General features: G+C 45.9%; 3 protein-coding genes across 3 annotated transcripts in view; 2 read left to right on the top strand and 1 right to left on the bottom strand.

Moving 5' to 3' along the window:
• Positions 1 to 519, top strand: part of CNBG2520 (hypothetical protein) — a gene marked incomplete at both ends in the record, with an annotated part of 2052 nt that extends 1533 nt beyond the window's left edge. Inside the window, 2 exons of the mRNA XM_769178.1 lie at positions 16 to 101; positions 159 to 519. Of these exons, the coding sequence (XP_774271.1) occupies positions 16 to 101; positions 159 to 519 (447 nt within the window). The remainder of the gene's footprint in view (positions 1 to 15; positions 102 to 158) is intronic.
• Positions 520 to 1278: 759 nt separating this feature from the next.
• CNBG2510 (hypothetical protein) lies at positions 1279 to 2588 on the top strand (the record flags this gene model as incomplete). Its single annotated transcript, XM_769177.1, has 6 exons — positions 1279 to 1839; positions 1894 to 2028; positions 2077 to 2159; positions 2216 to 2319; positions 2371 to 2443; positions 2492 to 2588. The coding sequence occupies 6 exons, from the start codon at positions 1279 to 1281 to the stop codon at positions 2586 to 2588; spliced, it is 1053 nt and encodes a 350-aa protein (XP_774270.1).
• A 157-nt stretch (positions 2589 to 2745) lies between these two features.
• CNBG2500 (hypothetical protein) lies at positions 2746 to 10512 on the bottom strand (the record flags this gene model as incomplete). Its single annotated transcript, XM_769176.1, has 43 exons — positions 2746 to 2898; positions 2945 to 3024; positions 3091 to 3174; positions 3231 to 3341; positions 3391 to 3639; positions 3691 to 3705; positions 3760 to 3813; positions 3864 to 3935; positions 3995 to 4129; positions 4184 to 4230; positions 4284 to 4461; positions 4518 to 4709; positions 4773 to 4813; positions 4867 to 4991; positions 5059 to 5076; positions 5127 to 5175; positions 5223 to 5229; positions 5285 to 5448; positions 5505 to 5568; positions 5625 to 5704; positions 5755 to 5809; positions 5864 to 5919; positions 5972 to 6042; positions 6100 to 6242; positions 6293 to 6546; positions 6609 to 6636; positions 6687 to 6759; positions 6822 to 6916; positions 6966 to 7070; positions 7126 to 7150; positions 7211 to 7279; positions 7330 to 7429; positions 7530 to 7628; positions 7678 to 7712; positions 7759 to 7855; positions 7906 to 7910; positions 7965 to 8485; positions 8538 to 8648; positions 8703 to 8894; positions 8950 to 9073; positions 9125 to 9210; positions 9264 to 10413; positions 10459 to 10512. The coding sequence occupies 43 exons, from the start codon at positions 10510 to 10512 to the stop codon at positions 2746 to 2748; spliced, it is 5466 nt and encodes a 1821-aa protein (XP_774269.1).
• Positions 10513 to 11531: the final 1019 nt, after the last annotated feature.

The raw sequence follows: 11531 nt of genomic DNA, 5'->3' as shown, positions 1-11531 counted from the left end.
GCTAATAAAAAATAGGAAAAGATCTGGAGTAATGTAGGAGACCTTATGAGACAGGGACTTGAAAACGGTCAGACTGTGGAGAAGGACACGGCATCTTCAGTGTGCGTATCCTCTCATAACACGATGACCGCCGCCAGCTGACGATTTTGAATTCATAGGAGGCATCTCATACATCTTTCCAACTCCAATCTCCCTCCACCGCCATCTCCAAGCACATCCTCTTCCCTCTCTTCACTCTCCCACGGCGGTCTACCTCCACCAAAGCCTATAACCTCTGAAACAATCCTATTTGCCCACTTGTTCCTCTCCATCCTTCGCGCCTCGTCCAGTTCAGAAGGGTCACCTGGGGAAGTGGACATGAATGAGGTGAAGGAGTTCCTTGGGAATGTTGCAAAGGAAAGAGGATGGGACGGAGCCGGAGGTCTGGGAACAAAGGTTATCTATGCGGCAGTGGGTAAGAGAGTGGTCAAGATTGAGAGGAAGGGAGGAGGAGCTGGTAGGGTTAGGTTTGCAGATTGATCTGTAGTTATGTATCCTCCTTGATCTAAGTGTATATCAATGGAATTCGGTCGGATTTACTCGTAGGGAGCTGTGGTGGGATTCACCAAAACGCGCATACAGGGAGTCATAGAACATGGAATTTGACGCGCTGTAGTGCAATGAGCCTTCGGCCTCATAGACTAATGCCACATCACAGTCGGAAGCTACCGCCGCCGGTGATAGTGAGGAGAGATAGAGAAGAGAGAGAGAGATGGTTTGAGATATATTGCAGGGGATCAGGGAGAAGGAGGAGAGAGAACGAAGTAGAGCCTGTGACAGTAACTACCCCTTCCATGGGTAGCTGCCAAACAGCTTACAGAGATCCCAAGTACATAGGTACATAACTGTTAGTTATGCTCATGGAGCCTATATTGCTATATTATTTGATACACACACAACACACAACAACTCGACATGAGACCCGAGTTCAATTATACCACTACACAACCTAACGACCTATCGTCAGTATCATTACTAGGTAGATCGACCACCAACAGCCAAACTTAGGAAGGCTTTGTATTCCGTAGAATTGATACCAAGGAGTCGATATTCTGTTATCTGCTGTGGGTGGCAGTGGAACGGAACCAACTGGATCGTTTAACCAATAGGAGACCCGGGTATTTCCCTACAGCGCTCAGTTACTCCGACGCGTCTTCCTTCGTTTTTCCAGCGGCGGCCTCGTCTCCCTCGTTCACCTCCTTGGCCATTTCCCCAAAAACGACCAACTTATTCCCCATAATGTCTTTCTTTTCAGACACCGACGACTCCCCACCACCACAGCCACCCTCTAATCGCGCCCCCACTGCGGCTGCTTCCTCTTTTACTGACCGCCTCCGCTCAACCATCTCTCCAGCCTTGTCTCGTCCTCCTCTGGGACAACCAATACCCTCATCCAGTTCGTATGGCGGCAGTGGAAGCGGATTAGGAAGGGAGGAAAGGGCAGTTTCCGAATTTGATGAAGAGGCTTATTATAGGGAATTAGGGATTGGGGATGATGACGAACCCGAAGTCCCCGGTACGCCGACTTCTAATGTATTCGACTCGCTTTCTCCATCCCGGAACTTCCATGGTATACCTCATGATGGCGCAGGCCATGAAAGAGTGGAAGCTGAATTTGGAATGCATCTTGGGGAGGGTAGCGCCACAAATTGGGAAGAAGTCGACGAAGAAATGGAGATTGAGGACATGGATGACGTGCGAAAGATGGGGTTGGTTTGGACCCGTGAGAGGGGCACAACAGACATTATGCCATGGGAGGGAGAGCTGGTGGACGCGCTGCTGGACAAGCTTGAGCAGCAGGTTATTATCACACTTTGTTTTAGTATAAGACGGCAACTGACGACAAAATGGTAGCAAAAAATGGTGTCCGCCCTTCGTTCAGATCCGCAAACCTCAGAAGAAGAACATTTCAAACTCATGTTGGTGCAGACAGAAATGGAACGAGTCAAGTATCTGGTGAGATCATATGTGAGAACGAGATTGCACAAGGTCTGTCACGTCATTTTATTGGGTCAACCATGATCTGATTGAAAGCAGATTGAAAAGTTCTCGTACCATATCACTTTATCACCGGAGCTGCACAACTTGCTGTCCGGCGCGGAACTGTCACATGCTCAGAGGTACAACAATCTAGCCAAGTCTATTTCATGTCCAGGCTGATACTACCCTTATGTAGATACACGGAACTGCTTCATACGCATTTTCAGCACTCTGTTCTCGACAGTTTACCCGAATCTTTCAGGAGACTGGACGAGACTTACGGCGACGGGACATCAATGGGTAAGGTATCTGTCCATGCCTGAAAAGAAAGGTGCTAAGGCTATTTTCAAGTGACAAAACCGAACAAGCAGATTCCGGTACTCATTTATGTGCGGAAAGATTGCGGAGAGATCAACCTAGAGAGGTGCGTTTTCCCTTGCTCAAGCGGCTGCATACTGACATGCAAGCACAGCGGTGAACAAGCCCTTTTGGCTAAAGGCACTACTCATCTGGTGAAGTACAGTCTCATAGAACGTTGGATCAATCTGGGATGGCTTGAAGTCTTATAATGCCCCATGCCATATATAGCATGCCATATATAGAATGCATATGTACTACACAGCCTTTCTAGGAGTCATTTTGCTTGGGAATGGATAAGTGTGATGTGCGTAAAGATGTAATAATTACAACAAGGAAATAATCAGGGATGACGCTCTTCTATAAGGTTCAGTCTTTGTCAGTCCCACTTTCCACTGCCCTTGCAATTTCCCGAGCTTGCTCTACCGCCCTGGCTTCTACTTCTACCTCCTGATTAATTCCCTCGTTTTCGTCTGCCGCTCTAATTTTTATCACTTCGTCAATCTTATGAAGTAAGTCATCCTATTTTTTGTCAGTGCCGGATGATTCATGATTTCAAAACACATACTAATCGATAAGGTTTGATGACGACTTCATCCATCCCGCTCGCCTTCGCCAGGTCGATTTGCGCTTGTCGAGCATTACCAGCTGGATGTACATGGTATATATAACGTAAGCAAATGAACAATTGAGTGACTGATCTCGACGACTTACTCAGAGCTATGATAAGGTTTTTCTTCAATTTTCCAGCATTTTCTTCTTCTCTGATATGCCCAACAGCAGTGAGACCGTCCATTACTATATACCATGTTCATTAGACACATAAATCTCACGGTAAGCTTCTGTGAACTCACCAGGCATCTCAAGATCCATGAGGACACAGTCAAACGCCTGGCCGTCAGGTTCATTTTCCATACTTGAGACTTTCCTGATCTTCTCAAGGGCTTCTAGGCCATTGTTTGCCACTATAAACCATCAGCACAGGCCATACCTCAGGCGGTTTGCATCACTGACCGTCGCAAGTCAGATTACAATGCTTCAGTTGCCTCGCCAGCACAGTTTGGTTGATCAGGTTATCTTCCACAATCAAGACATGAGGTTTTCTTCTTAAGCCAAAGTATCGTGCTGTGTTTCGCTGAGCCTTTATATTGGCTCGAAGACCATTACCCGTTGCAGGAGACGTTCGACATGTCTTGGCTTTTATGTAGAAGCGGAATGTGCTGCCTTTGCCCTTTTCACTGACAACTTCTATGCTGCCGCCCACTGTGTAACTGTCAGTTTAACATTTAAGTCAATAAATGAACACAAGCATACTTAATTCAGCCAATTCTGTCAAGCCACCATCAGCGATAGAGATCCTTTGGAAACGATGTTTTTACCCACTTCGACAGACAAACAATCCAAGGCCAGAGCCACCAAATATGGTGTGAGTTTTCGCTACACGACGAGAAATCAGTTCTGTTACCATTAGTCTTCCAACTACATACGAGAGACTTGTGAGAATCTTTGGAAAAGTTTTTGACATTCGTCTTCGGATAAACCGGGACCAGTGTCGGCGACTGTCAAGGTAAACTAGTCAGCTGCTCATACTCGATACTGCGGATAAACGTCATTTTACCTTCGAGAAAGACGAAGATCGGCATATCATCCTTAAGTACAGGAGGCTGAGAAAGGACATTTTTAGCTACCGCACAAGTTCCTTCTTCAGGTGGATCAAAACTGATATCGGTTCGAACTTCGATATGTCGAATAGCTTTGATGAAGAATTCAGCGACAACGCTTGATCTTTTAACTCGCAACGACTCACAGCTGGTGGCAGTGAAACGGATAGCGTTGGACAGTAAGTTTGTTGTGCTATTGCAGTTGTGAATGGTTGAACTTCGATGACTCTCATTGATTTGACTTACATTTGGTTGAGCCTTACCAAATCGGCCTTGACATAGCGAATTCCCAGGTTCTTATTGTTATCCCCAGTCTTGAGAGACAGCGATATTCTCTTCATCCTTGCTTCATTCTGGAAGATTGAAATGATGCTTTGAGCCTCTTTTGAGAGATCGAATTCGACATCAAACATCTGAAGCATATCTAGCCCGATCTAATCAGTGACATAGGCAAAGAGAAGTAGGGCTTCCACTATTTACCTAGCTGAATTCTTCCCAAGGAAAGTACATCATTACTGATCCTTTCTTGAGTAAGACCACATTGGTAGATGCTCTCAAGTGCTTCAAGATCCTCTTCGATATTGTTCATCAACTGGCGAGTAGGAGTGAAGGGCGTGTGATTATCCATAGCGATGTGGAGCTGTTCCTGCAAGGACAGAAGGTTGGTTTTGACTAGAGAGGAACAGTAAAGAAGCGCTAAATGTTAGTCACAGGCGAAGGACAGAAGAAAAGAACTTATCTGCATTACACTGCTGATAGGGTTTCGAATTTCATGGCTTCAGATAAACATCAGTAACTGGTTGAACGTGAAAAGGAAATATTACCATACGATGTGATGTCAATGAGCAATTCCTGTTGTCGCTTCGCTTCCTCAGCATCCAGTCTACGTTGCTCGGCTTCTATCACCTGACGGCGTTGCGACTCCTCATGAGCTTTCCTTTCCGTGATGTCCGTCTGCAAGAACAGATAATTAGCCAGAGCGATTTACAATCCCACAAAAATTATATAATTCATAACGTACGACACATCCAAGCAGCCCCTGTGGTGTATAATTAGTGTCTAAGCGAGCAAAAGTTTAATCTGACGTACCTTGAGACCGACCGATCCATTAGAAATTGCGTCTAAACGAATGATTGTTCTATTATGTTGTTAGATGTTTCATTGAAATCAGGACGATGTACCTACACAGTGACTTAAGGAATCGAGCATCAGCGCACATAATTAGGTGTATAAAGAGGTTAACTCACTCCAACGGCCATTGGTATACTCCCAATCACCCATCAAAGACTTTTCCCGCGAGGTCAAGGCTTCTTTCCAAAACGCCCTAGCTGCTTCGCGCTCATGTGGGGCAATAATAACATCAATCCAGTCGACGACCGGTTCATTCATTGGGTAACCTGACACCTTGTACCTAATAACCCCCCGTGTAAGACATTGAAACACATGTGTACGTCTTATTTGACTCACCAAGCGCTATTGGCAAACGTGATGTTACCATTCTGGTCCGTTCGGAAGATGCCGACAGGGGAGACTGTGTTCCACCGAAATATGATCAGTAATCGTATAATTTGATTTTTATAAACTTACACTCTGCCAAAGCTCTTAGCTCTGCTGTTCGTTCTTCAAATGCTTCTTCGAGATGTCTACGCTTCTTGCCAAGTTGCAATCTATGATGGGTCAGGAAGCTCTAATTGCTGTCATTTCCGCTCCAACATACTGCATATGGGCACGAGCTACGATCTCTCGAGCACTGAATGGTTTCGCGAGATAGTCTAAGGAATTGCATTTAGCCATGTCACGGTGGGGAACAACCCGGAGGAATTCACCTTCGGCTCCAGCCATAATACCGTCAACTTTGGACTCATCGGCTCCACGAGCGGTCCTTTTACTGATGTCAGGCTGCAAGCATTTCAAACCTCCGGAAATCGACTCACAGCATTATTACGGGTACCATTTTGAGATCCTTGGATTCTTTCAAGGCCGCAAGGAATTCAAAACCATTAAGCTGTATGGTGCAGTAAGGTCAGTAACAACAACTGCTAAAAACCAAAATCAAACTCACGCGAGGCATCATAACATCGGAAATTATCAAATTAGGTATCGATTTATGACAGAGCTCCAAAGCTTCTTGGCCATCACGAGCTTCAACGACTTGGCAGTACTGACTGAAGATCGACTTCATGTAACGCCTTGTATCGGAGGAGTCTGCAACTATGTTAAGCATTGACGGAAGCAAAGAACTACAGAATACTGACCTTCTACAAGCATTATCACATCCTCTTTCTGGAAGTAGAGTGTATTGGGATCAATCGGCTTGCTACTACCCATTCCTGATGAATCACCAGTGAGGGCCGAGCTGGATTCGTCTGAAGAAACCACGCTGCCAGTTTCGCGATCTCGGACCCATTGCATAGCTTCGTCTACCAAACCCCGCCCATACGTTAATTGGGGCATGTTAGGCATTCGACCGGTATCAATGGCCTCAAAGGGCAAGTGGTCACTACCAATTCTACAGACAGTGTTAGTTACCAGCGCAAGGCGCATTCGACTTGGTCTTTGTTGACGGCTTACGGTATCTTGACTCTAAATGTTGAGCCATCTATAAACCTTGGAGTGAGCATGGTGCATATAATGAATCGTTGTACTTACGTGAGCCGTCAATTGACTCTTCCTCTGTGAAGCTTTCAATCTCGAAGGCGCCACCGTGGAGATTGATGAGTTCCTATGATAGATGAGGCCATTCAGTAACAAAGTCACTTTTACAGGCTATCAATGTTGGCTTACTTTCGTCAACGACAGTCCGATGCCGGTTCCCTCATGAGACCTGCTGACAGATTGCACCCGATGGAAGCGCTCGCCGATGAGATGGATGTCTGAGCCTACACATACGAATAAGTATGTTCCAATGCCAATCGTGGAACGACCTACGAGGAATACCGACACCACTATCTTGCACAATAAGAATCGCCTGGCCAGATGAGTAATAGAGCTTAATTTTGACGAAACCAGTCATCGTATACTTCATAGCGTTACCTATAATACCTTGATCAGAACGGTTTCCCAACTGTTAGCAAAACCTATGCCTCACCAATCAGGTTGAAAACGATTTTCTCCTATTTCAGAGTGACATTTTACATTAGCTAGAAACCTTAGTTTTAGCAAGTGTGCCTCACCCAGTGCTCAGGGTCGACAAATACGTTTTCGGGAGAAGTATCTACTTCGATGATATACTTGAGCTTGGCCTGCAAATTTGACTCAGTTGCCCGTACCAGCCAAATATAATCCGGCGCACCTTCTCAATCGTGGCCTTGAAAAGCAAGGCCAAATCTCTTGTCATGATACCCAGGTTGACAGGCCTAAACGTTCCTCTTAATCGACCAGCTTCTAGTCGACTAACGTCCATTAAGGTAGACACGAGACGCGATAAACGATGGCTTTACAATGACGATTCTGTTAAGAAATTGAAATATATGAGCAGACAACAGTACCTACAGGTTACGACGTGCCATTAACAGCATCTCTTTCTTAGGTCCATTTTTGGTCTCCATTAAAAGATCTTCGATTGGACCAGAGATAAGGGTCAGAGGTGTCCTATGGCATTGTCAGCAGGACTTCACCAAAGGAAAACCCAGAAACGAACCTTAGTTCATGACTGACGTTGGAAAACAGAAGACTCTGGAAAAAAAATGAGCACCACTCGCATGCTTACAAACCAACTTACTTTGGCGCGATCTAATGCAGCTAATTCGTCTAGCCTTAGTCTCTCCGCCTCGTAAGAACGGACAGCCGCTATACCTGACGCCAGTTGCAACCTCAATCTATTTACTCTTTAGCAATATGTGATACGGTAGTCAACTAACTAGCTTACACATGCTAGAAAAATATTTAGTCATTTGTCTCATTGGTTGTAATTTTCAGTTGACTTACAATGAACGACTCATAGTCCTCATCAAAAGGTCTTCTGATGTTTAGGCCTAAGACCAACACTGCACTTGGTATGCCTTCCTCTGAATCACTGCTGATGGGTACCACAATCGCCGCGTTCGGTAGTTCATCCCAAACCCTTATGGGGTAATCCTTGATGAGGCCAGCAACGTCTTCCACCAGAATTAGACTCTTGCACTGTAACGCCTCTCGGATAGGCCAATGCTTGAGCTCGGGCGTAGGATGAGGCTCACTCTCCCCCGCGCCAGTACCTCCCAGAGGGATATGAGAAATTCCGCCAGTGGATGAAATCAGGGACATTGCTGGGGAGTTATTGAGACCCTGAGGGAAACGGTTGGTGGAACTGCCGCGTCTTTGGCGAATAGGGAAGGACATGGAAGACGGGGTAGATGGGTGGTTTTCAGGAATCCCAACTCTTCCTACCAGAGTCACGTCAACCTGGACTTCATTTGGATCACTCTTCGTGATTTCAGCAGTATTTGTCCCCTGTCCCTTCCCTTTTGCTGATGAAAAATATGATTAGCTCATGTCAATCTCACAGATCAGTGTGCTCACACGGTAAAGTAGGTTCGACTCGATACAAAGCAGCAAATGGAACATCTCGAGGGTTACTCTCTAAGATCTCACATACCGCAGCATTGAATTCGTCCATCGTTCTCGCAATCGCTACACATTCAGACTTCTATTAGTCTTCATCCTTTACATAACAATGCAACTTACACGTTCTCTGCCCCATTTCCCGTACTGTAGCAGTCCTCCTTTCCGCCAAAACTTTCTTTGTGGTACGGACAGTTGCATTCCACAAACCTCCAAAGGTTCCATCTTCCTGCAAAACAGGCACCCACATCCAGGTATGGTACTCTTCCCAGACACCCTCACCTTGATGAGGGAGTTGTTTGAAGAGTAAGAAATCTATATGAATGAAAGTCAGCCAGTCTTCTACCCGACACGTAAAACCACTACTTACCATCTTCCTTCCATATTGGAGTACCGCTAAGAACTAGTTCTGACAATGGACCAATTGAATTCCAGATCTCTGACCATGCAACAGGGCCTGACATTCCAAAAATGTCTGGATGTTTGTGAATCGCCTTGCCAAAGCATTATCAGCTTAGACAGTTAAATTATAATCGAGGACTCACTCGGGCATAGGGCTCATTGTAAATCAGGGTAAGCTCTTCGCCCCACCAAAGGCAGCACTGATGAGGGTAATTAAGTACCAAACCCACTGCACTATGTAAGCAACCTGTTCGCACCTTTTGATGGTGATATTTTACATACCAATGGTCTTTAGACTTTGCGACCACTGTTCTGGCGGACCCAGTGGCGTCTTCGACCAATCAGTCTGATCCATTAACACATCCACATTGGTTCTCGATTCCCCGTTGGCTTCGAGCTCTTGTATCTGGCGGCTAACTGTACCATCCCCATTGAACATCAACGGCGCAGAATGTTTCTTGCTGGGCGACAAGATGCCAAGGCCCTTGAGCTCATCGATTGGAGAGTTTTTTGCGGATGAAATGTTGTTTGGATCAGGGTTTGGCGTAAGAGATGATTGAGGAGCAGTACTGAGCGGCAAAGGAGGCGGGGATTGGGAGGGTGAAAGTATAGTGGTCTTGGGAATAGCAAGAGGATAATCGGACTTCGTGGCAGCCTCGTCCTGTACTCCCTGCAGCTTGGGGCTAGTCAATGGGCTTGACTGGAACGATGAGTTGGGTACAAAGAGGGACTTGGGTACAGTTGTAATAATCACAAAAGAATGCGTGTTCATCGGCGCCTTTAAACCGCCTGCACCTAATCTCGTGACGGGTACGATTGTCTTTGTAAATTCCAGAGTCACCGTCCCGGGGTTCACTAGCTCAATTGTTACTGTCGCAGGGTTGCTCTGCATCCCTTCCTCCACTTCAATCCCTGTCAACTCACTCGAGTTGGACAAATGGTCAGATTTAGTTGAGCGGTCTTCGTAGGGATGTTCAGGAGCCCAGAAATCTTCTGGCGGTTGAAGCATTTGACCTTGTCCAGGATCGGCCGAATGAAGCATTTGAGCTGCAGAGAACTCCGATGATGATTGATTTGAAATCATTTTTGCCAGCGCTTCCGGTATCCCCACACCAACAGCCTTTGCAACATGGGCGATCTGCTCCTTCCCGTTTCCTGTAGCTTCTTTGACACCTCCAATCCAATTCCCAAGTTTTCGTGCTTCTCTCACATTGAGGCAATTCAACAATGACTGGTCATTGGTCAGGTTTCTCCACTTTTCATTCGCCCAAACGATGTCAAATGGCTGCGATGTTCCGTGGTCCGCACGTGTAAATGGTTTGGGTGCTTCTGTATTGAACGAGGGCGATGGAAATTCGTCCAACTCTTCCTGAGAAGGTTGTGAAGGCGGCTGTATAGGGACCAAAAGTACCAAGGATGGGTAGGGATAGGACTGCAAGGAACGTTAATATACGTGAGGGTGAGTGGGCAGACGTACCTCGAGATACCGTGTAGGCAGCGTCGAGTAGTCAATGCTGCCGTTTTCTAACATGACTGACGTTCCCCATGGGTCTTCCAAAGTGGTGAGGGGGTTGATAATAAATGAACTGAGAAAGGAAGCGAGAGAAAGCTGCGAAAAAAGTGAAAAATTGGATTGTTCGATCGTGAGTGTAGCAAGGAAGAATCAATAATGAGTAATGAACATATTTCTCGGCGAAAATAAAGCTGGGCGGCGGTATGTAACAGACGTCAAAAGCTCAGGCACCACAGCACATAATAATACATAAATAAAAATACATAAATAAATTCATACTGGCTGATGATGACATTCATCCGCCTTCCCCGGGCTCATTGGTGAGCTTCGTGCAAAACTTTCCTGCAGTAACGTAGAGGAACAAGCAAACAGGCCTTACCCCCAGATCAACGGTACATTTTAACAATGCGCTTCAAAAAAACATACACTTCAATTCGTGAGGAGGAAAAGGATCCGTACCTACGTCCAGAACGCAGAGCGAACAACGCATTTTCGTCATTATTGGTACCAGACTGCTGCTGTTTTACATCGGTACCTTTTTTGTCGTAATTTATTAGGGAAGATCGCACACCGATCTCCGCGGCCGTTTTTAACCGATTTTCATGGAAATCGGCGATTTGGCTGGCTGTGAACACCCAAGAGGACTTCTTGACTCTGCAAGAATGCCCCCAAACATCACATTCTTTGAAGAGTGATGAACTCAACTATTATTATGCAGCGACCATCATCCATGAGATCTTATAATTCATAAATGATAACATGACCTTAACACTTTCGTCATTCATCTCATGCCATCCGATCACTTGTTGGCGCATCATTGTGCCCTTCACTTTTCATCTTCCTGATCGTCGCCAGTGGTGGACCGACATATGATTCTTCCGCCAAATGGGTTATAACTGTGAGCCCGCCTATGTGATCCTACACAGGGAGAACATAATAAACATTTTCAAAGGTCAGACCCGCACCTCTGTGAGACTACTCATTGGAATAACAGTCAGGCGTCCTAGTATCCGCTGTTTCCAGTCCGCTCAATACTG

The sequence above is a fragment of the Cryptococcus neoformans genome, chromosome 7 (assembly GCF_000149385.1).
Source record: "Cryptococcus neoformans var. neoformans B-3501A chromosome 7, whole genome shotgun sequence".
In the NCBI taxonomy this organism is placed as follows: domain Eukaryota; kingdom Fungi; phylum Basidiomycota; class Tremellomycetes; order Tremellales; family Cryptococcaceae; genus Cryptococcus; species Cryptococcus deneoformans.
This window is presented reverse-complemented; position numbering and strand designations above follow the sequence as displayed.